Source organism: Leuresthes tenuis, unplaced genomic scaffold (genome assembly GCF_036924035.1).
Source record: "Leuresthes tenuis unplaced genomic scaffold, fLeuTen1.0.hap1 SCAF_23, whole genome shotgun sequence".
Lineage (NCBI taxonomy): Eukaryota > Metazoa > Chordata > Actinopteri > Atheriniformes > Atherinopsidae > Leuresthes > Leuresthes tenuis.
Window position 1 is genome coordinate 15,193,774 of NW_027325377.1, and position 22,680 is coordinate 15,216,453.

A 22,680-nucleotide genomic window follows, 5' to 3' on the forward strand; every position below is an offset into this window, starting at 1 on the left:
AACACACATTAAGGATTCATCCTCGAAATAGAGACCTCTGGATGGCACTCCAATGTGACCTGCAATCTTATTAAAAAGACTTTGCTGAGTCCAAATCATCTGTCGCGCCTCATCACTGCCTTGTCTCTTAGGCACACGCGAACCTAAAGCCCACTTTACGAGAACAGCATGAGTCAGCCACCTGTTAATCATCGTAACAAATGTGTTGACAGGTTACGTGCTCCAAGGCCTGGTGATTCAGCCTGCAGAGCAGAGAACAGCACCTGGCTTGAAGCCGCTTGTAGGGCAAAGATCCCAGCTGATTCAATCATGTTATTTCTGTGAGAGCTTGTGTGCGTCCTTAGAATGCTCATTGCATTCTCTCAGCTTCAATCAATCCTTATAACCTCATACACTTCCAGTCCAGTTCTCCTGGGTATTGATGTTTAAAAATCAATGCTTCATCCATGTTAAAGACAAACGGCAGTCAGAGAGTTAAGTGTGGCTTTTAATCACGCCGAGATTGGAGCTCTCATTGTACTTTCAAATTGATTTGGTTTAGAGGAATCATCGGATGTGGGCTCCCAGAAAACAACATTCGCCTGTAAGTACCATTAAAAGCAGATCTCTAATGGATGCTGCGGCACTGCATGACACTTGTTAGGCTGTAAGAGTGGAAAACAGCAACACGGGAGCATTATAAAACGGCTCTTTTTGCCTGCCTTGATTCCCTGAGAGCAAATGAATGAGGCTATTCCTCACCTTAACATCACCACAATAGGACCCAATAGGAATAAGTCCAATATAGTTAAAGATGTAGTCATTAGATAATGCAAAATTCATGTGTGCGTCAAGGAATGTAACATTTGAGCATATGCATAAAATTCCCGTTGTTATTCACGAGATGCCATTGTTCTCTTTCCTCATCGACAATGTTTGTGTTCTTTAGGGACTTCCTTCTTCGCTTCCTGTCTCCATCTCAGCCGTGGCATCCAGTTTGACCTTTGCAACACCACAGACGTCTGGAACACTGATACTGGTCTGCAGAATTTGTTCTGCAGGGATCAGGATGTTCTGGAATATTTAAGGAAAGCTGGATGCTTTAGATGAGGATCAGTGCCAAAAGCAGTGCCACAACAGTAGGTGGTAACAAGTAAAGGGACTTTTCAAATTAAGCTGCTAAGAGCAAACAAGGCTGTTAGAGTTCTAAATCTGGAGCAGATAGTTGCAATCCATTCCCAAAATTCCAATATAATGAGCCAACATCAGACTGACACTGGGACTCCATTATCCAGCATTAGAGCACACTATTACTGTGCAAAATGTAACAAAAAAGAAAGAAAATGCAAAAAATATTTAAATAAAACATAAAAAAAACATGTAATCAACAGTTCTTGCTTGAGGTTGGAGAAAGCCCATGTCTTTTGCAACACGTTGATGTAATTTCCTGTTTCTGGTGCCACTCTCACTTGCTGCTTTCCTTGAGCTGTTAGTCTGGAGTCCATAAAAGCTGTGAAATTGCTTTTCTCTGCTGAAGCACAAGTTAACCTCAGTGTTGTGTTGTAGTAATAGTGGATGGTAACAAAAACGGCTCCGGAAAAGCTTTAAGTTTCAAAAATGGATCCAAAATGGATCCAAAAACTTCATCCACATCAAGGAGTAGTCATTTAAATCTTCAGACACACACTTATTTTTTCATTTTCATCAGAACACACATGTCCCGAACGATGGAGAGGTAGGACCCAGATGCAGCTCTTTTCCAAAATCAAAAGGTTTATTTACAAAACAGGGAGCATGAACAAAAGGCGCGGCAGAGCCGGATCATCAAAAATACTTAACTATGAAAAACCACTATGATTATATTAACAGGACTATGAGGCATGAAACCAAGCTTAGCTTTTTGTGAAGGCATGAAGGGTTGGTGAGGATTCTGCGATGACTGAAGGGAAACCAGGAGACTAAATACTGTGGAGGAAGTGATCAGTGAATGAGGTGCAGCTGTGAACAATGAACCAGGTGACATGAGTGAACCGAACGTGACAGGGGAAAAAACATGACTAGAACATAACCTGAAAACATGATTAAACATAAACTGTGACATGAACAAACTGTGATAGAACAGACTGTGACAACACAAGCGTTTGATTTGAACCCCAGGAATTAGACAACGCATTCTGTAAGGCGAGTCGATTCCAGACTCATTGCCAAGTATCACGTTGAAGACTTGCCACGTGTGTTAAAAGTAGTCTTCAGAAACTAAGTAGCAACAGACCAGCTACAAATAGAGACTGTGGGCTTATATGTTCGATTTGTGGCCTGCTGGAGCTTCAATAGTCTGATTTCCTAGACGTTGTGGCCTTGACGATTGTGGGTATAAGCCTGCCATTTAACTCCCTTTTTATGACCTGCCTCAGAGATCCCCGAAAAAATCTCTTTACTATCAGAAAAAGTCTCTCAGTAAGACTTAAGACCCTGAAAGGAGCATGTTTTGTTGAACATTTAGATATTGCAATAAGGTTTGGCTGTTTGATACTTGGTTGCCTGGATACAGTTCTACAGTGGTGACCCCACAAACTCCATAAATGTGCATCTATTTTTTGTCATTTCTCTCTGCCACAGAGGGAATGTAATTGAAATTACACAGAATAACTTGCAATGTAGGCCCCTGCTGTTTGCATTTTTCCTTTGTTGGCTCTTGCTCTGATATGGGAAAGGGGCCCTTGGGGAGAGGGAACGCACTGTGAAATCAGTGCTTGAAAATATGGATCAGCGCCTGATAACTTTGTGAGGGGCAAAGATTTTGTGTCGGAGATCTGAAATAAAGGTGATCAAAGCAATTTCTAAATATCCTGCCCCTTGTTGCTTCTTCCTTTTGATAGTGGCTTCACATGACGTCTTTTTCCTTTCCGGTTTTTATCAACTTTTAACCAATCATCTTCCGAATAACACATTATATCATCTGAGGGGGGTTCTGCATTGTTTGCTTTTCATGAGGACTGCACGCAGTCTGTGTATTTTAGTTAAACATCCAAAATCTTTCACTCTGCAGGGGCTAACATGGAGAGGGATATCTCTGTGTGACTATAGACCAGGCATAACAAGAATGTTCTTGCCTGCCTATTGGTTGCACCAAAACTAGTCCTCCCTCACTGTTTAACTCTGGTTAAATATAGTTTGCATGTGTATTTAAGACGTTTTGGCTTTCAAACTTAGACTGAATTCCTGTTAAAGCAGTATATATTGCAAATCCATATCTTTAATGGATTAAAAACCACTTCATGCTATGCTAAAGGGCTCATTCGTGACTAAGCCACAGTGAATTTCAGTATCTCCTGAATTTTTTCGTTTCTCACAGCTCAAACTCAAGTCATCCATCCTCTATACCAGCTTTCATCCTGTTCAGAATAACCAGGTTCTGAAGCCTTACACAGCTGTCAATCACCAAGGGAGTTAACATGCACGCCCTTAGACAAAATCATCCTAAACTCTTTCCCCAAGGCTGGGATACACAACCTACTCTCCACAGATGATAAATAGTCCAGTTTTATTGATATCTACATTTATACACAGGCAGGTACTGCACAGCAACGCATGTAAATTAACTTAAACAAATGAAGCTATAAAAACAAGTCAAGGCCAGGACCCATGACTTTTGTAGTCTGCCTTGTTTGGAGCATCAAAAAGCTCTGATAAACCCACTATATGCTTGACACACAAATTCAATGACAAGAACAACAACAGTTTAGTTGTCAGTTGCGAAAGCTAACCCACCAAAAGAGCAAAAAATGCATTATATTCCCTTACAAACACTCTGAAGTGCCTTGAATACAAAATTGGACAGAAGAATTTTTCTTAGGTGAAACAAAGACAAAACAGAGGCTACTGTCTTTGGAGCCAAGAGACAACAGTTAAAAATCCGTGGTCAATGTCAGTTTGTAATGTTAAAAACGACCTGAACTTTCACAGTCAAATCAAGTCACTTTAAATTAGCCTACCATCACCTGAAGAATATTTCAAGGATTAAAGGACTGTGTGAAAGAGGGATTAATTAGTAACAATGTATTTACTGGTCTGCCTAAATGATCAATCAGACAGCTGATTCAGAACACGGCTGCTTGAGTCCTCACTAAGACCAGAAGTCCTGGGGTCTCTACGCTGGCTTCCTGTCCAAATAGGTTTATTTAAAAAAATACTCCTGTTGGTCAATAAAGCTTTTAAATGGTGTGGTGCCAAAGCATATCTCAGATTTCTTTGGTACATTATGAACCTTCAAGGTCTGCAGAAACAGGTTTGCTTTCTGTCTTCCCAGAGTTGGAACCAAACACGGAGTGTCACAGTTTATGTTTTGATTATTGTTATGTTTCATGTTCTGTCACGTTTTATGTTTGATCTTCATGTTTTCAGGTTCTTTATGTTTCAGGTCATGTTTTTTCCCCTGTCCCGTTAGGTTCACTCATGTCACCTGCTTTCCGTTTGACAGCTGCACCTCATCACGAATCACCTCCCCACAGTATATAGTTTCCCAGGTTTCCCTCACTCATTGCAGAATCCTCACTAACCTTTCATGCCACAGTTAAGTCTTGTTAAGTCTGGTTCTCGCCTCATAGTCTTGTTTATTTATTCATTCCATAGTCTTGCCTTATCTTGTTTTGTTTCCACAGTTTAGTACTTTTGATATTCGGCTCAGCCGCGCTTTTTGTTCTCGCTCCCTGTTTTTGTAAATAAATCAAGTTTTACTTTGAAGAACTGCATCTGGGTCTTACCTTCACCATCGATCCTGACACGGAGAAGCTTCTTTTAGTTTTTAAGCACCGATGATGAGCACCCAGATGACTGCAGGTCTGCGTTAATTCAGGCTTCTTTTAAATCAAACTCTAAGCCTTTCCTGTTCACCAATTCATTTCATTGATTTAATTTGATTAAAGAACTTTGATTTTAACAGTCACTGTCAGTTACCCAGTACCCAGCTTGTTTTCTTGTCTCCCTACATCAGAAATATGCTAAAAGAATACATGCACAGCCTTTGCTCGTACTGTCTTACAATGATTACCTGTGTGAGCTCTTTTATTGCTGTGCCTCTGAGTCAGACAGGACATGTCTCCACGCTTTGTTCCTTATAATATAAAACTAACAGACTGTCAAATCAGATGTTATGAATATTATATGAAGAGAAATTCCTATTTAATTAATCTTGAACTAATTTTTCTTTATTGCAAAGACAAGCCATGCATGAATAAGGTTTAGGACATATATCTTTCAGTGCAGGGAAATGATGTACAGAGTTTAATTAAGATCTTGAATAAATTACAGATATGACTCCGATCTAATGTGTTGCTGATATTTTGCTGTCACAGACAGGCTCTAATGGATTCAGAGACTGCTGTTGTTAGCTGGGAATATGTCAACCCACTGAAGCCCCATCCCATCCCAAACATCCCCTCTTTCACTGCACCCATCTTCATCTTTCTGTGCTTGTGCGTGGCCTGTCCTCAAGTCCCATTCTCTTCTTATTAAAGCTGCCAACCCCCTCCTCACTTTGTCATAAGTCAGTGCAAGCGATTTCATTTTCTTTCGTGCCGAAAGATGTGTTACTCTCTCATATGTGAATGTTCCTGTCTGTCTCTGTCACAATCTTCCCTCATTTCCTTTTTCGTATAACTTTGTTTCTATTTTAGTTCGTCTCTGTCACTCAGCTGCACTGAAAACAAATGCTCTGGATCTCGCTTCCAAAAAAGACAGATCTATCAGCAAGGCTGGCTTCAATTTCCAGCTGGTGCCCCTCATACTGAAAAGCCCCATTAGGCTCAGTGGAAAGTAATGATCCTTGCATTACAGAAAACTGACTGCAGCGGAGAGTGACGACAGAGGAGGAGGGAGGTTGTTTCTGTGGCTACTGCTGGGTAGTTGTGGCAGTGACTTATCAGTCGGGGCATCCACATGTGTCACTGGACAGAAATAATCAGTTTGACAAACACTCCAGGGTCAGCCATCCTGTCAAACTGTGGCACACCAGCTCTTTGGAAATCTTTCACTTAATCCTTCCCAAGTACCCAGTTCCATACATCAATCATCCATAACCTAAAAACCACAATAGGTGAAGTGATAACAATCTATTTAAGAACTGAGATGTATTACAATCTATTGTCGAAGATGATGTGTCAGAAGTGGGGAAAATGGGAATCTAAAGATCTAAGGGACTCTGGAGTGTGAATGTGTATGACAGAAAAAAGGCTTCCCCTTCAAACTCCCCAGATTTCAAGCTGGTCAAACACATTAACTTTCATATTTTCTAACAAACCTTACCGATAGTGTGACAAACTCCATCGCTCCCTTGTGCAAACTCAAGAAACTCTCAAAGCAACCAGAAGAAGCTTCACTACTCCTCCTCCTCCTCCTCTTCCTCGCGCTCTTTAGCTCTTTTCAGACTATAATAGTGTTTCTTAAGGGCGGGCTAAGGTTCCCTGCTATCCAGCTGTGTCTTTTGTTCCAAACAAGCAGGGGAACTAAATCAATGGGTCAGCTGAATGGGCATGCTAGGGATAGAAAAAGGATCGACTGGTTTTAAGAGGCAATGGCGGTAAATTTAAGCTGGGTGAGTTGCAGGAGTGCAACAGAAAAAAGCAGTTCTGTCATGGTTATTCACACAGCTTCACACACAACGATGCAGTTTTATTGTCTACAGTAGTTGCATGAGTGGTCGTGTTGATGTTGTTAAGGACAAGAATGTAGTGAGGCATAAATTCGCAATGGGAAGGGCAGAGATTAGGGCTTTGGTAGCCTGAGGGTGAAATTAAAAGATATGTAAATTCAAACCTACTGGAAAAACACGCAGGAGAAACTGCACTCAGAGAAATAAAGGGAAAGCATGAGATCGTCTACATACTTAGACAGATACTGCTATCATTTTGTATACAGAAATTATGTATTTTGTCTGGGAATTATGGGGAACTGGAAGATAGTTTACATAGTTTTCTACATGCTCTGCAAAGGCTGAAGAAAAAAAAACTTGGATCAGATTCAAGTGAACAGATAAATTCAATCACTTCATGCTCAATTGCCTATAACCTTTTTAAGAAGTGCTGCTTATAAACACTCAGACGAACTGAACCAACCACACAGAAATAATCAGTCTGACAAACACTCCAGGGTCAGCCATCCTGTCAAATTGTGGCACACCAGCTCTTTGGAAATCTTTCACTTAATCCTTCCCAAGTAGCCAGTGCCATACATCAATCATCCACAACATAAAAGTTAATTGAAAAAATGTGACTACTTGTAGACCAAGAGAAGGTCAGCTAGAGAAGGGAAAGAGCTGTGTGTTGCTGCATTACAGTTCCTTATTTCGGGGGGTTTCCAACGAGTCTGACCTATTTTTTACAAAAAAAATATCAAAATCTTAAGTCATCAAATTTATACTCGAGCAAATGGTGGGAAATACGCAAGAGATAAAATAGTTTTTGTCCAATCCTGTGGGTACCTGCTACTTTACAAATCAATTCCCAGTGTTGTTAGTTATAAGAGATATATAACAGGTGGCCCTGCAATTACAGCAAAATTGCCTGATTCATCTTATTTCAGATCATCAGAAATACCTTTTTTCCATCATCCTTCATTTAAATAGCTTGATTAAGCTAACATATATATTTTCCATCTCTATTTCCACAGTTCACCTCAGTTTGAATGTTTGAGTTTTTCCACATATTGTGACCTCGATTTAAGGGAATCAACCTCTAACTGTTTATCTTGAGGTGCTTAACTTATAATACTGCAGCAACTGCGTATCACCGGACTTCTGTTCACATGTGTGATGAATTTCATTGTAAAGCCAAACATCCCGGTACTGCTGTAGAAATATATAGTTTTTTAGCTAGATCAGACGGCAAATTAGAGGACCACAAGTAAACTGAACTAAACCTTGTTTATAAAGTGTGTGTCACTTTGTTTTTATTATAAAATATTGATGGGCTTAAACTATAACAGAGGCATGAAATGAAAAAGAAAAGACGAATAAATAACTGTCATTATTTGTACGACAGGCTATCATCAAGTAAAACGTGGATATCTGCTGGTTCAATTTGTAGACCAGAATGAATTCAGCTTATGAAAATCTAAACAGCTAAAGTGAGAATTTGCTGTCTATATCTTCTATTTTCATTTCATTGAAAAATGTACCTCATCTCAGGCTTCTTTTCAACATGTTGTGATAGTTAATTCTTCACTGTATCTCAGCTGTATTTATCGTAAAACATTGAAAAATATCCACAATTGTGTCTGTCAACACTTGGACATAATAAAACAGAAAAACCTTGGTTCCAATATGAAATATGTCACATTCTCATCACATGTGTGGCATACCTGAAATGTTTTAGTTGAACTTTCCTCCTCGCCTTCTGTTTATCTAAACTAAAGCCTGCAGCCATGCAGTAACGTGAGCTTCCTCAAGAACGCATCTGTGTTTTCATAGGGAGCCTCTCTGAGTGGTTACGGGCAGCAGAGGCAGTTTGAAAAAAAAAAAAAACGTGTGAGAGGTCACGCTTTGAAACGTTTGGTGGGACACCAGCCACGCTTTTATGTGTCGTCCCTCTGCATGCCCACGTCGCCCCCAGATTGTGACATTTCAGTCCCTTTGTCTTCACTCCGAGAGGTTTCAGGTTGCCGGAGATTTTATTTTATTTCAAGCCTAAATGACAACCGCTGTGATGTGTAGGCGGGGAGAGGATAGGGGAACTGAAAGACAGAGGTGTGACATTAAAGTGTGAGGTCAGCGAGAGATGAAAGGATGGAGTCCGACAGACTGAGATCAGCATTTAGAATGTCAAATAACACAAAATAATTTAAAAAAAAACATTAAAATCCCTTAAAAGTTGGATGGCTGATGGCAAAAAGTCTACTATACATTTAATCAACCAAACAGTCTCATATTGAGAGGTAAGGCCTTTGTATGAGTTCATATGTTGTTTTTTTTAAGGAATATTCTACTTAGTCTGCCTTTTAAAGGCTGAAATATAACTGGCAAGCATAATGCTACATAAACTGATTAGCTTGGCTTTGCACACTAGCAAAAAACTGCAAATCTGTAATCTCAACACTTCAAATTTTTTTTAAAAGATAAAATAACTACCCTTCGTCTCTTTTCTGCCCTTCATCAGCCTGTCTTTCAGTGCTACGCTTGTTTTGATGTTATAAGAAGTTTGACTTACTATACAGTGAACACTATATCCCAGATATCTCAGAATGAGGTGCTGCATAACAAATCCCTTAAAGGTGATTATGAAACTGACTCAAAACAATCTGCAAAACAAGGCAAGTGAGTCTGACTTCACTGAGAATATAAATGACAAAAGAGAGAGGGGAATCTGCTTCTGTTTCTCTATAAAGCATGTTCAGAGCAGGTAGCAGGAGGCTGCAGGCTAAGAGAAGGTTATATGTTAATGAGGATGAGAACATACACAATCTGCATAGAAATATGCACACAGTCTACTCTGATGCTCTTTGATTTAACAGCACAGGGCAGTTATGAATTTATCCTGTTATGTTTTGCATTAATTTTTTTGTCCAAACTTGGAAAGAAAACACCATATTTTTTGTGAAGCTCGTTTTCTGAATTTAATATGAGCCTCAAATCTCATTACTTATTCACTGGAGGACAGATTTAGGCTCAGAAGATAACTGAAGCTTGATAATGTTCGTAATATTCAGAATAAAGATAGAGTCAGAGTCCTCGTTTTGTGTGATAAAATATAAAAGTGTTGTTTTCTAAATAATGTAGAATTTTATTGTGTATACTGATGAACATACTATTAATCTTGTTGAAAGACAAAAAAAAAAAACAGAATAACCCAAATATAAAGATAATGCATGAGCCAAATGTAGTCTATATTGCAGGTAAAAGAAATGGATTCTGTCAAAAAGGATTCTCACACATCCTCAAGAGCAAACGTGCAAATACATTCATGGTATTGCACAGCCCTGTGGTCACCAGCGAGAGGCTGCCAGCGCCATTTCTTGTTGCCATGGTGATAAATTGAACAAGCGCATCCGGAGCAAGAATAACGTCAAATGTAAGGTGAGCGTTGGTTGACAGCTTCGATTTGTGAACGTGTTTATCTTGACAAATGAAGTTGTTCGTCAGTGAGTGTTGTCACGAGAGTTAAAAGCGCGCAGCTCTGGTCTAATCTGCGTGAGGACGCACGTGTTTGAAAAGGCCGAGATGAGGTTGCGTGGATCTGCTGTCTCATCTCCTGCTGACGTTAGCAATCGTTTTAAATAGTTTCCCCTTGCTGTTGATGTTATTGTCTTTGGTCCAATCGTTTTATTTAACCATCTTTTATTCCTAAAAGTGTTTTCATTTTCATGACTTGCATGCACTGGTCTCAAATTTGTTTTACTGTAAACATTAGAACTGTGTCATTCTCCTCTTATCAGTCACATAGATCAATTCATATTATGCATTCAAAAGGTGCAGCACAAATACATTTTGCTTGATTATTGTTTGTTACTGCTGCACTGGAGGAGGTCTTACGTAAAGTAATTTATCATTCAGTTTCTTGGCCTTGTTTTTGGCCACAACAGCAACTGTTTTCTGTAAAGAAGCACTATGACATCACTGTTGTATCTGCATTCTGCTTTGAGTTATTGTTTGATGTATGATTGCCTCTGTCCTAATCCCTATGCTCACATGTACTGTATATTTCCAGTGGTGCTGCTCTCATTTACATACTTCCTATTTCTTTAGTCTGTCAGCAATGCTGGACTGAAATTGTAACTGGAAAGCAGGACATTAAGTGTGAACCCGCATTCACTATCAAACCATTTTGAGACAGCTGCTCTGTAGTTCACAGAGGCGGCAAAGATGAGTGTTGCTGCTGCAAGGAAGAGGCCTTTTTTTTTGTAATTAAGTTCCTTTTTTGGCTTTTCGTCTCTTGGTTTCTCACGTTATGATGGCGTGATTTATCTGATTATCATCATTGCTTTGGTTTTTGTTCCATATTCTGGTTTAGTATGCCTTTGTGTCTTGGTTGAGTCTCTGTTTTGGGTTTTGGGTTCAGTTCCTGTTTGAGTTCTGGTGTCTTGTTTGAGCTTTATTCTTGGCATTTTCCATTTTAGTGTTTCGGACCTCTTTGTCAGATTTGGTTGAAAGAGCTTGAATTCAGAAACACCTTTTGGTTTCCCATTTCCTTAGTTTAGTTTCCTCTTGTGCTTTTCTCTGTTTGTATTCATGTTCATGTCTCTCTTGACTTTGTATTCCAGGTATTTTCTGTTTAGTCTCTAATATTTTCAGTCTTTAGTTTAGTTTAAGTAACTATTTTTGTCCTATCTTTGTCTCTAGATCTCCTCAGTTGTCTGAGTCTCGTCCCCAGGTCTGCATGCTGTGTCCTTTAAATCATTCACCTGTTGTCACTTTACTCATCTACCCTCCTCGTATTTATAGCTCTCTGGTTCCCTCAGTCATTTGCCAGTTTGTTGGTGTCTCCTTCCTATGGACTGCTGCTTTGTTTTACTTCCTTTGTTTTGCTTTTTGGATTCCCAGTTTTACTGCTCCCTTGGTTTCTTTTTTGTTCAACATTAAGTTCAATGACAAGTCTGCATTTGGGTCCATGTTTGTATCCGCTGCCATGGAACACAACATCCTAAATCACCTTTTTTTTTCTTGTTGTGAAAATGTTTTTCACTGTGTGAGAAAATGGATGTGTGGTGCTAGAGTGTGTGAAAGTCAGCTGTGTGTGCTTCCTGTTCAACACTTGACATGAAGGCAACGTTGCAAGTGGTCAAGATCGATTCCTCTCTACTGTTCTATGTGAACATGCGGAGCAGTCTGACTTCACCTTTCCAAGACTCTAAGCAGCACTCTAGTGTTTCAAAGCAGACACTTGAGGGCTGACTTTGCTCTTTTGACTTGCTTCTTGCTTTTTTTTCGAGACATGTTAGGAAGAGTACTGACTTGAAGTTTTACCAGGGCCTTCATATTAATTTTTTCATGACTGATGTGAGGGGACAAAAAACTTTTTGACAGTGAGATAACTTGCACAAGCTAAACCAAAAAACATATACATATATCTATCTATATATATAGAAATTCCTTGGCGGCTTTTTATTTCCTCATAAATTCCTCTCTACTTTGGCTTGTGACTTGCTCATCATCTTAAGTGCAGTAAAAAAAAAAATCACTAGGTAGCACTAAAAGAAAAATGTACCCATAAAGCTGCTGTTGACAGCATGACAGGGTAAAAATACACACAAGCTTCGATACACATCTTTACTGGGACACTTACTGAATTTCAAGACTCACTCTCTTCACCTTGGGGCTACACATTTCGTGTTAGTAGTAAATGAATTTCTCAACATGTAAGAAGCTGGCTGTTCAAAGCAGCAACTGATTTCTGGAGAAACCAGCTCTGACCAACATTTTTGTGATGAGGCTCGGTAGTTACCAATTACATATAATATATGAATGGTTGATTGCAGCAGGGATAAGAGAGTGGGTTTGCAATTTGTGCCTGACATGGCACATGTGCTGAATATGTCACATGTAGGAGGTGGCGAGGAAGGAGGACTCAGGTGCAAACGCAGATGGAAAGCCAGAGGTAGACGAAATTTAGACTGATTCATTAAAATTAAAAAGACAACGCAGCCGAACTGGAACACTACGAAAAACTAAACCGAAAAAAACAAAAACCCAGGAACTTACTAAACCGACCAATAACAAAGTGGGGAAACAAAACCAAGTAGGAGCAATGGCAACTCGGGAGATCAACCTGAAGAGAACAGAGAATCTGACAAAGACTGAATGAAACCAGGAGTTTAAATACAGAGGAGGGGGACTGGGGAGGGAAGACAGCTGAGGGAAATAAATAACACAGGTGAAGAGAGTGGAGCTGGTGACCGACTGGACTGAATCGAGACTGCAGAAGTGAGGAAGCGAACATGTCTGAGACAAGACAGAAAAAACACAAAAAGTCACAGATCACGACAGATTATCTCTAAGAAACGCCGCGAAGCAAAAATGGAAGGTAATTGCCACGGCATTAAAGTATGAGTAATAAATGGACTGAAAGCAACCAGAGGAGGAAAATAATGAATGGGGACCAGAGGCGTCTCATTGTTAGTGCGCAATATTGACCTTCCCTCCATTAACGTGAGTATTCCTATCAAACCCTTATGTCTGGGATTTTGTGCCAGTACATCATCTTTAGAATTAGTCAGATGTCTATTTTTTTTAAAAAGAAGGAAAATCCCAATTAAATTGATTCAGTTAATGTGTTCACTGCAATTTAAGGGCTTCACCTGAATTCAGAGTGGCATGACAAACTCCCCACAACATCAAATTCACTTATACACCAATGTCTGGTCAAACAAAAAGAAAAAAAATTGTTTTGTTAAGTCATTTTAAGTGGTATTTTTGAGTCTTGTCTTTTCTTTCGGATGACTCATCCTGCACTCATTTGCTTTTTCTCATCCAATCAAATGCTTGTTAAGGTTACATATTACTCCCTCGTGCACTGAGCAAGAGTTCTGTTGAAACTGAATAACGTAAATACAAAGGAGTTTCTTGTCTTACGAAGACTTTAGGGGCTCTAACAATTATCGATGAATATTTGTAGGTTTTCAATCACATCTGTGCTCCTTTGCAATCTTTTTTTAAATGGTTTGTATCAAACTTTGTATGATTAACTGGCACATTTATCTGAGTGACAGTGTTACAATTACCGACATCTAGTGGTCATGTAAGACATAGCAACTATCTCAAACGTTCTCAATCTACTATCTAGCACAATTTGCATCGATATCGCTGGCTTAGTTGTTCGTTCTTCACAGTTCTACCTGAGAAAAGCTACACCAACGTTTATTCATATTTTCTGCCTTCACCTGTCCTGAATTCACTTTACTTCTTCATGTTCTTGCTTCTCTGATGAGGTTGATTCACACAAATTCATCAAGCAAAGCAATTATATGCTAATAGAAACCATTTGTAATTACATAATCATTCTTCCTCATAGCTTTTTCTGTTTCTGTTATACACTGCAGCTTTTAAAGTGAATGTGGGACCAAATTGTGCCAAAATCCTTCAGTTTATTCTTCAAGTCAAACTACATTCAGTCTGCACTGAAAAGATGATTAAGGCGAGTCAATAAAGAATCAAAACAAAGAAGGTTTGAAGGCACTAAATCAATTTTTCAGCAACAACATTCAATAGATAAAACATCTTCACAGTAAAACGCTTTTTTATACAATCTTTTAACATACGGCACAAAAATGAACCAAGAATCTTAAGTTTTAAATTTACACCCTGTTGCGAGAGCAGGGAAACTGTCCTCACATTACTAGAATTCTCCCTGAGAATCAAGCAAGAGGAATGCATTGTTGACACATTAAACTGCGATGTCCTCTGAGATATAACCACTGTCATGGGGTAAAGATACACAACTTAATTAGAGAGAGCAGGAGGAGAGGTAACAACGGAGCTTAGAGCAAGGTCTTGAATGCTGAGTGTGTGAGACACTGATGGTTACCATGGTAAAGAGATGGAAGTGACCACAGCAAAACAGTTGAAGGGTGTCAATATATCTAACACTTATAAATACTCCACACAGAGGATGTGAAGATATATAAGCTGTGAAAACACTGATCAAGGCTGATTATAAACGTGATGCAGAACTTTTTGCAGTGTGGAGACCTCGAGGAAGATGACAACACACTGCGGAGTGATAAAATGCAACGTCCTGCTGCTTCTTCCCTCAATTGTTTCCTTGTTTGCGGACTGAAGAAGACCGCTGGCATGACAGGAAGAGCCTCGTTGTACTACAAGTGTTACATAACATTATTTTTATGGCATTCTCTTGTACATATACGGTCACACACTGGGAGACATAATGCTTCCCATTCAAAATCCACAGTGTTAGCACAATGAGGGCAGCCCAAAGCACAGAGACTGTGTAATAGTCTGACATGCTTTCCTTTTAGCTATAATAACCTGACGTTTTCTACGCAGAGGCTGAGATTGTATTGTTCAGACAAGAGACCAGAGGAACAGAAAACACAACGTTCTGCTAGAGCACTCAGAGGGAAAACAGACACTTCATATGTGAGAAAGAAAGTAAGAAAGAAAGAGAAAATACAAAACAGCTCTGCAATTTAAATGGTGGGTATGATATGTGGTTTGCTACCGGCATTCCTCACATGTTACTCAAGCTCCAAAGGCCAATGACATGCTTGCAGGAATAAAAGCGTGGTGAAACTTGTCAGGCTCAACCTGCAGCTGTGGAAAATATGCTTCCGCGATTATTACTAGTTACAAACGTTCCATTACATGGCTGCAATGAACAACACCAGTCGATAGAAAGCGTGAGCTGATCAGAACTCCAAAAATCTAATTCTTGGTGTGTGAAAGCAGTTTCTATCTTACATAAAGAGCTTCTCATTCTGTAAATGTCAAGTTCTCAAAGGCTAGAATGCACTGCTGATTACATGTGACTGTTCATCTGATTTCACTTAGCTTTTTTCATTCATGCAGCAGAAATAAACAACACGTCAGGTGGACAACAACCTCAAACAACAAGGAGACGTAACAAGTGCAAAAGCTACCTCTGTCACGTAGATGAGTGGAATGGCGCTGTAATTCTTCCTCATGTCTCCTCTTCTTCACAGCCTGAGGTCAAAGTGCATAAAAGTGCATGCAGACCTCTGCACCTCAGGGAGCTCTGTGTGTCTCTTTGAAGTTTCAGGACTTCTCTATAATGGAGGAGGAGTGTATGTCTCTTTCTAGTCCTGTGTGTAATCCTCTCATTGTGCAATCCTGCTCTTCCTGTGCAACAGCTATCAGAATCAAAGCAGACAAGACACTCGGATCCCAACTTCTACTGTATACTGAGATGTGCTCCTAAGATTTACTGTTCTCAAGTACTTGTGCTCTCCAGGGTAATGCCCACCTTAAAAGGCATGAAGGAGCCAGAGCAGGAGTTTTGCTGATCCCTATCAGCCACCCTCCACCAGCCCAGACAGACTTTGCACACGGGAATATCAACCTGCCAATCAGGAGGGAGCAGGCAGAGGATGGAGAGCTGGCGACAGACAGGGTGGGGGGAGGAGGAAGAGAAATTTAAGGAAATGAAATTAGTGCGGGAATGTTGATTTAGTGCAGGATTCACTCCCTGAGGGGTAAATGCTGTCTTCAGGACCGTCTCTGACAGCAGCAGATAACAGCAAGCATCTCTATGTTTATGTGATCGAGCCTGGACTTTGTACCTACTCCCACTCATGCTCTGACGCACACTTTATGCGCAGAAATCAGGAAGAAGGGTCAGGATTTCTTTGTTGTCATCCAGCCAACTCAAATGATAATAAACAAGTGTTATTTCAAACTTCAACAACAATTAACAATTCCACTGAGGCATAAGTTATTTTGTTCTTGATATAGCCTCAGTCACGCTGGCTTACAACTGAGCGTTGGTGGCGAAAAACTAATCTCCAAGTTCAGTGTGTGATACATGAAGAAATACCTCACATTAGGTCTCTATTCCAGCTTCTGGAAATGCAATGTCCCAGTCTCTGAAAAATTCAGATATGATCACAAGATTTTGTCCAATCTACCATAATGCCTTATATGAAAACATTATAAAGCATCCGAGACCTTCAACTTGCAGTCTGGACATTCTACTATCAATTTTTCAAAGATGTTACTGGTTGCTTAACTTCACCCCTTCTGGATGTCGTTGACATGTTTCTTCTTTCAGTTTTTTTTTTCCATAGGCTCTAAAAACAACAGTCATCAAGGTACAAAAAGGAGAATAATTTGGACTCCTCAGAAATGAATGATTATAGGTTAATATTAAACGTTTCCTTTTTAGGTCAAATCATAAGAAAAAGCTTAACCACTTCTTGGCACACAACAACAGTTCTTCCAGTCAGGTTTCTTTCCAAACCACAGCAGTGAAACCGATCTTGTTCAAGTAATAAACAGCAACAAATGAAACACAGATAATGTTCTATCTCTTTTGTTATCTCAGTGCTTTTTGACCACAACATAGATTAGAAAACTGGGTGGGACTGAATACTGCTTAAAAGACAGAGAAAACTTTGTGTGAATAAGTAATCACGCAAATGACTGGGGGAAAAAATAGCATGTGGAACTCTTCAGGGTTCAATTCTGGGGCCTTTTTTATTCAACAGCTTCACACTCCTACTGGCTCAGATAATGCAAAGCAACCAAACAAACACACAAATCTACATCAGCATATCACCTGAGGATTATAGTTCCTTGCAAACACTTTGTAAGTGCCTTAAACAAATAAACACGCGATGATCCAGATATTTCTTTGGTTAAATAGTAACAAAACAGAGGTAAATGTCTTTGGAGCCAAGGAAGAATGGCTAAATTAAAGGATTAAAGGACAAATGTGTCAGAGTGATTTAGAAAAGCTGGTCTATATGTTTAATTTGAGTAGCCTTGATTATTGTAACAGTGTACATACTGGTCTGTCTAAAAGATGGATCGGCCTCTTATTCGGAACGCTGCTGCTCGAGTCATCACTGAGACCAGAAAATTGGACACTGAAGTCCTGATGTCTCTACACTGGCTTAGTTACTGCAGCCATGGTCTTAGTTACTGCAGCCATGGTCTTAGTTACTGCAGCCATTGTCTTAGTTACTGCAGCCATGGTCTTAGTTACTGCAGCCATGGTCTTAGTTACTGCAGCCATTGTCTTAGTTACTGCAGCCATGGTCTTAGTTACCGCAGCCATGGTCTTAGTTACCGCAGCCATGGTCTTAGTTACTGCAGCCATTGTCTTAGTTACTGCAGCCATGGTCTTAGTTACCGCAGCCATGGTCTCAGTTACTGCAGCGATGGTCTTAGTTACTGTAGCCATGGTCTTAGTTACTGCATCCATGGTTTTAGTTACTGCAGCCTGGACTTGGCCATTTCTCTATTTAGTTTTTTCCTTGTTGCTCACCTTTCACCTTTAATTTTCCAGACCCGCTGGTGAATATCGGCTGGCGTCTTACTATGTGAAGTTTGTGTTTGTCTGTGTGGATTTTCTAAGTTTCCCTGAAACAGTCCAAATGCCTGCGTGTTAGACTTACCAGTGACTATCAGTGATCTAAAATTGGCCACAGGTTCAAGTTTGAGCATCCATGCTTTAATTGAATTGCATTTTTCACTTAGAAAGGTTCCTGATTGAGTGAAATGACCCTGAAGTGTCTAAGTGGTAGCCATTATAAGATTATAAGAAGCTTGAATGCTTCTTTTACTGTATATCTCCTTTAGTATAGAAAGCAGTGGGCAATCCTTCATGAAAGGAAACAATTCCCTCCACGTTTCTTGCGGCCATATCAAGTTGAATTTGGTCATTTTTATACAGGCAGACAAACTGGGATTCATGTGAATAAAAATAGATGATGAAAGAATGGGTGTAAGCGGCCTGTGACAACATGTATCATTCTGTACCTTTTTGAGTGACCAATCTTAGTGTAACCTGTGCTCGATTTCTTGCTGCAGCATGGCTGTCTTTTTCAAAGTCTTTACATTTTCTCCAACTATCTTTCCCTGACCTCAAGATGTTTTCCAACAAGGTCATGTAAAAAGACTGCAGGGGGTAATTCTTTTCTCTTTTTTTTTTGACTATTTGGAGTGACCTTTTCAGAGTGTACCCCATCCCTCATCTTCCGACCAAACCAATTTCAAGCAGGACAAAGAGGGATTTATTTAAGTCTTGTTTGAACACATGACTGATACATACTCAGTATTTTTTGTTTATTTATAGTATATTTTGTATTTGAAACACAAAACTACGGGTTTTCTCACCTGATTTGAATCCACTAACTTTGGTTTTGGTTTATTTATTGACAAGAAGGAAAAATATATTTTTTTAAAATGCAGAATTCTCAACAGATAATACCCAATATATTTGTTTAAACCGCAAAAACATTGGACGTAAAAATATATGGCTATTGACAGAAGTTACTGGTGTCTCCAAAGATGTCCTCTAAATCAATAAACAAATGTCAGCTTGAAGCAATGGTATGGTTCTAATTTGTCTCTGAACATGTTAGGGGGTGTGTAAAAAAAAGAACTGTAACATTTTAAGAGCAAAACGCTCAGAGGAGAGCCCTAAAAAAAACATAAAAAAAAGACTCAAGGCAGTAACTCCAACCCATTAAGCACAGCCAACATTTAGAGAATCAGAGTAAAAAAAATGAGCCTGAAAAACACAAGGACTTCACACGCTCCTCGAGGAGTTAAATTCTCTCATGGGAAGAAGTCAGGCTTGAATGATGCAAGACGAGAGGATAGGGAAAGAAGTGAAAGCAAGGGAAGTTAAGGAGAGGAGAACTGACAGAGAAGCGCAAGAGGCCAATACTGTTAAGATGTATGACAGTAAGGGATCGTGAAGAGGACACGTGGCAAACAATGAGTGTCTCGAGGTTAAGATGACCCTCTTTAGCCTGGTTCTGGTGCCCAGTTGGCATTGCTGCCACCTTGGTACAGTGCTGCATCAGCAAACACAACAGGCAGAGGTGGAGATTATATGCTCCATTTGCAGAGGCTGATTCAGACAACAGCTATCAGCTAAAGTGAGATGTAGACGGAATTGAAGAGCAACTAATGAACCACTCACTGAACAGAAACTGAATGCCACTCATGCTCATTGTCAGTTGTCAAAGCACTTTCAGCTCTTTGTTCATAATTGATTTCAAGGATTTCAATGAGCTGCTGCCTCCATGCTCAGAACAAAGTCTCCTCTGCTGTCTAAACAAAGATGAGAGAGGATTGTTGTTCACTGAAATGCTGACACAAGAAGATGCCAAAAGCCTTTTCTGTCTGGTCTTTAACTGATGAAGCTGAGGCGACAGGCCCGAATGGACATAAATCAAAAGCAACACCACCCCCTCCTGGTGGTTAAACCCCGTTACAGAGAAGCTGAGGCTTACATTGTGATGACTTTCTTCTTCTACTTCTTCGTCCTCCAATGCTGTCCGTCGAGGAAAAAGTGAAAAATCAGAGAATCTCCTCATTTAACAGCTTCGGATTCCTGAAACTGTAGAAGAACAAAGTTACAAATACTCAAACGTGTATTCAGTATCACTTCAATAGCAACTCAGTTTATGAAACATTCCTAAAGCTTTGTTCATTCTCACAAGACTCCTAAATACAACATTCAAAATAGCTTTTCTTTGAGTGTGCCGAGCGAATGCAAAACCGCCTAATCAACATCCCAAAATCACCAAATACTACAAGCACTGAAAGATAAATTTACTCACCGAGAGGGATTTTAATAAGCCAAAATTATGTTCACATAAGTGCTGCCAGTCCAGTCTGCTCTTGTGGATGATGAGCTGGTTGAACCGAAATGGGTGTAAAGGTCGTCGCTTTTGTTTGAGATGTGACAAAAAAAAAAAAAGCCATCAGGCAGGTTTATGCAAATGTGGTTCAAGGTGATGTTGTCGAGTAAAGAAAGAAAAGTCTGGACTAGAATGAGAAGGTTAAGCCATTTAAGCTACCTCGTTGGAACTGATCTCCTAAAATGCACCTGGAGGAGAGAATCAATGCTTTATCACATATTTCTGGGGTGATGCTTCATGGTAAAACTATCAAAATTTGAGAAAGCAATGAGCTTTCTTCACCTTAACCAAGTGGGAGACATTTCTGGGGCACGTTTACTTCCACAAACTTTGAATAACAGGCAGTATAGTCACGGAAAACCGTGTTCTACCAAAATGTAGAGCAGGACAGTGATGCATTCGGATGGCTGCTCTGATACAAGGACGTGTCATGTTGATAAGTGCTCGCTCATGTCTGTGCTCGCCTCCTCTGCTATCACCTAAGGTGGGAAAGACTAAGATGTGAGGAGAGGAGTCGAGGATGTGCAAATTGGGAAATGGCAGCCTACTGCTGTCACTATGCAACCTAATCTTGTGACAGAAATTACAACAGCAATCCACTTTTAGAATAAAGGCTTAAAAACTGTAAAATAACTAAGCTTTCATTTTTACTTTCACTTCCTAGATATATCTTGAGTTTCAGTTCATCACCACGTTGATGTTCTTTGTTGGCATGTGGATGTTTTACATCTCCATACCTGTTTCATCGCGATTAAGTCCACTTTCCATGTGTCGCTAGTGTTTACCTGGCCACAAATCCTTATAAAAGCAAAGAGGGAATGGCAGAAGGTTGTGCATTCATCTGCAATTAGTTAGGTCTAGGCATTAAAAGTAGGACTTATGTACATGGCGACAGTGTCCACATTTTGACACTTATGTGTCAATTTCCTCTCATGTCATGTGACAGCCTAGGGGTACGTTACCATCTAAACATTTCCAACAGTGGACTGCGTCCAAATGTGGGCAATGTGGGCAAAAGCATGTATTACATCTTTTCCGGCTGAGCTGCATTGTGTTGTAACATGTTTAAAAAAATTCCAGTTAACAGCTTTGGTGAGAAATATCTTACCAGATTAACAGAAGAATTACAAGATATTGTTGAATTATTGAGATACATGCAATACATAATGATTTATTCTCCTTTTTACTGAGAAAAACACAACGTCTCATATCGCAAAACTGATTGTGATGTATAAAACAAAAATGCCTTATGTAAGAAAGATTAAAACAAGATCTAACCTGGAGGTTTCACGTCCACACTTAACTGAAACATGCTGGACCAAACCGGCCACTCAAATATTTGTGCTTTTACCACAGCTTTACACACCATTGACAGATAAAAGTACACAAATATCCACCCATAACAATCTAATAGTGAAAATAATAACTAAGCATACAAACCTGTTATTCGGCAGTCCCACTTGAGAGCTAGAGTTCCACAACTACTGTTTATCATAATTGTTGTAGCGTGTCCTGTCACTTTCTAACACTCTGACGAGGCAACAATGGAGAATTTCTTCAACCTCAGTGTGAAATGCTGCATGCTGCAACTTGCCTTCAGCTCAGCATATTCCGGCAGTGATTATCACACACATACAAAAGAGATACTGTATTGTAAGCTTTGTCTGATACAGATCAGTGGGTTCAGTCAGTCTTCATAGTAAGATATCATAAAAACTATACCAGTGGGAAGACAAACAGGAAAAGAGGTAAAGATAAGAGAAGGCAGACTCCTCCAGTAATTAAGTTTTTTTTTTTTAATGTTCCAAATGGGAGGACTTAGTTTTAAAATGCTTGGTCAAACCAGTGTTTTCTATTAAAATGTCTGGGTCCACTGTGGATCCTTTAAATTTCAGCACTTAAGTATTCCCTTTTCAAAACATGCATGGAAATGCAGCAGAAGCGTTCACCTTAAGAGTGTTCAAAGTTGGAAAGAAATATGCATATCTTGAATTTCGCAACATAAAAAAAATCATCTGGTCCTCAACATATTTCAAAATGAGGTAATTATGAACGACAATACAGAACATATTACACTTTGTAAGCATTGACACACTTGACTCGAGAATACTTTGATATACAGAGTTCATCCTCAACTCAGTGACTGCAAATTCTCCAGGTCCTGTGGCTGCAAAACAGGCCTAAATCATCACCCCTCTGCAATTGTGATTGACAGTTCATAAGAGGTGTTTATGCTGAAATGCTGTGTTTGGTCTTGGCTGTTCAAAGTACACTGTTTCTAGGGCTGCAACGATTCCTAAATTATAAAAATATAATCGAGCAATTTCCTCTGCCTCGAAGCCTCGTGTAATTAAATTTAAAGCT

General features: G+C 39.6%; 1 protein-coding gene across 2 annotated transcripts in view; it reads right to left on the reverse strand.

The window, feature by feature from the left end:
* tmcc3 (transmembrane and coiled-coil domain family 3) overlaps positions 1-22,049 on the reverse strand; it is a 50,267-nt gene extending 28,218 nt beyond the window's left edge. The window contains exons 1-2 of one of the 2 annotated variants that reach the window (XM_072377387.1): positions 21,757-22,049; positions 19,906-20,006 (exon numbers count right to left, since the gene is read on the reverse strand). In XM_072377387.1, the coding sequence (XP_072233488.1) occupies positions 19,906-19,989 (84 nt within the window). In that variant the 5' untranslated portion in view covers positions 19,990-20,006; positions 21,757-22,049. Of the gene's footprint in view, positions 1-15,561; positions 15,651-19,905; positions 20,007-21,756 lie in introns of those variants that run through there. The other variant, XM_072377388.1, reaches the window with a different exon arrangement.
* Between the last annotated feature and the right edge of the window lie 631 nt (positions 22,050-22,680).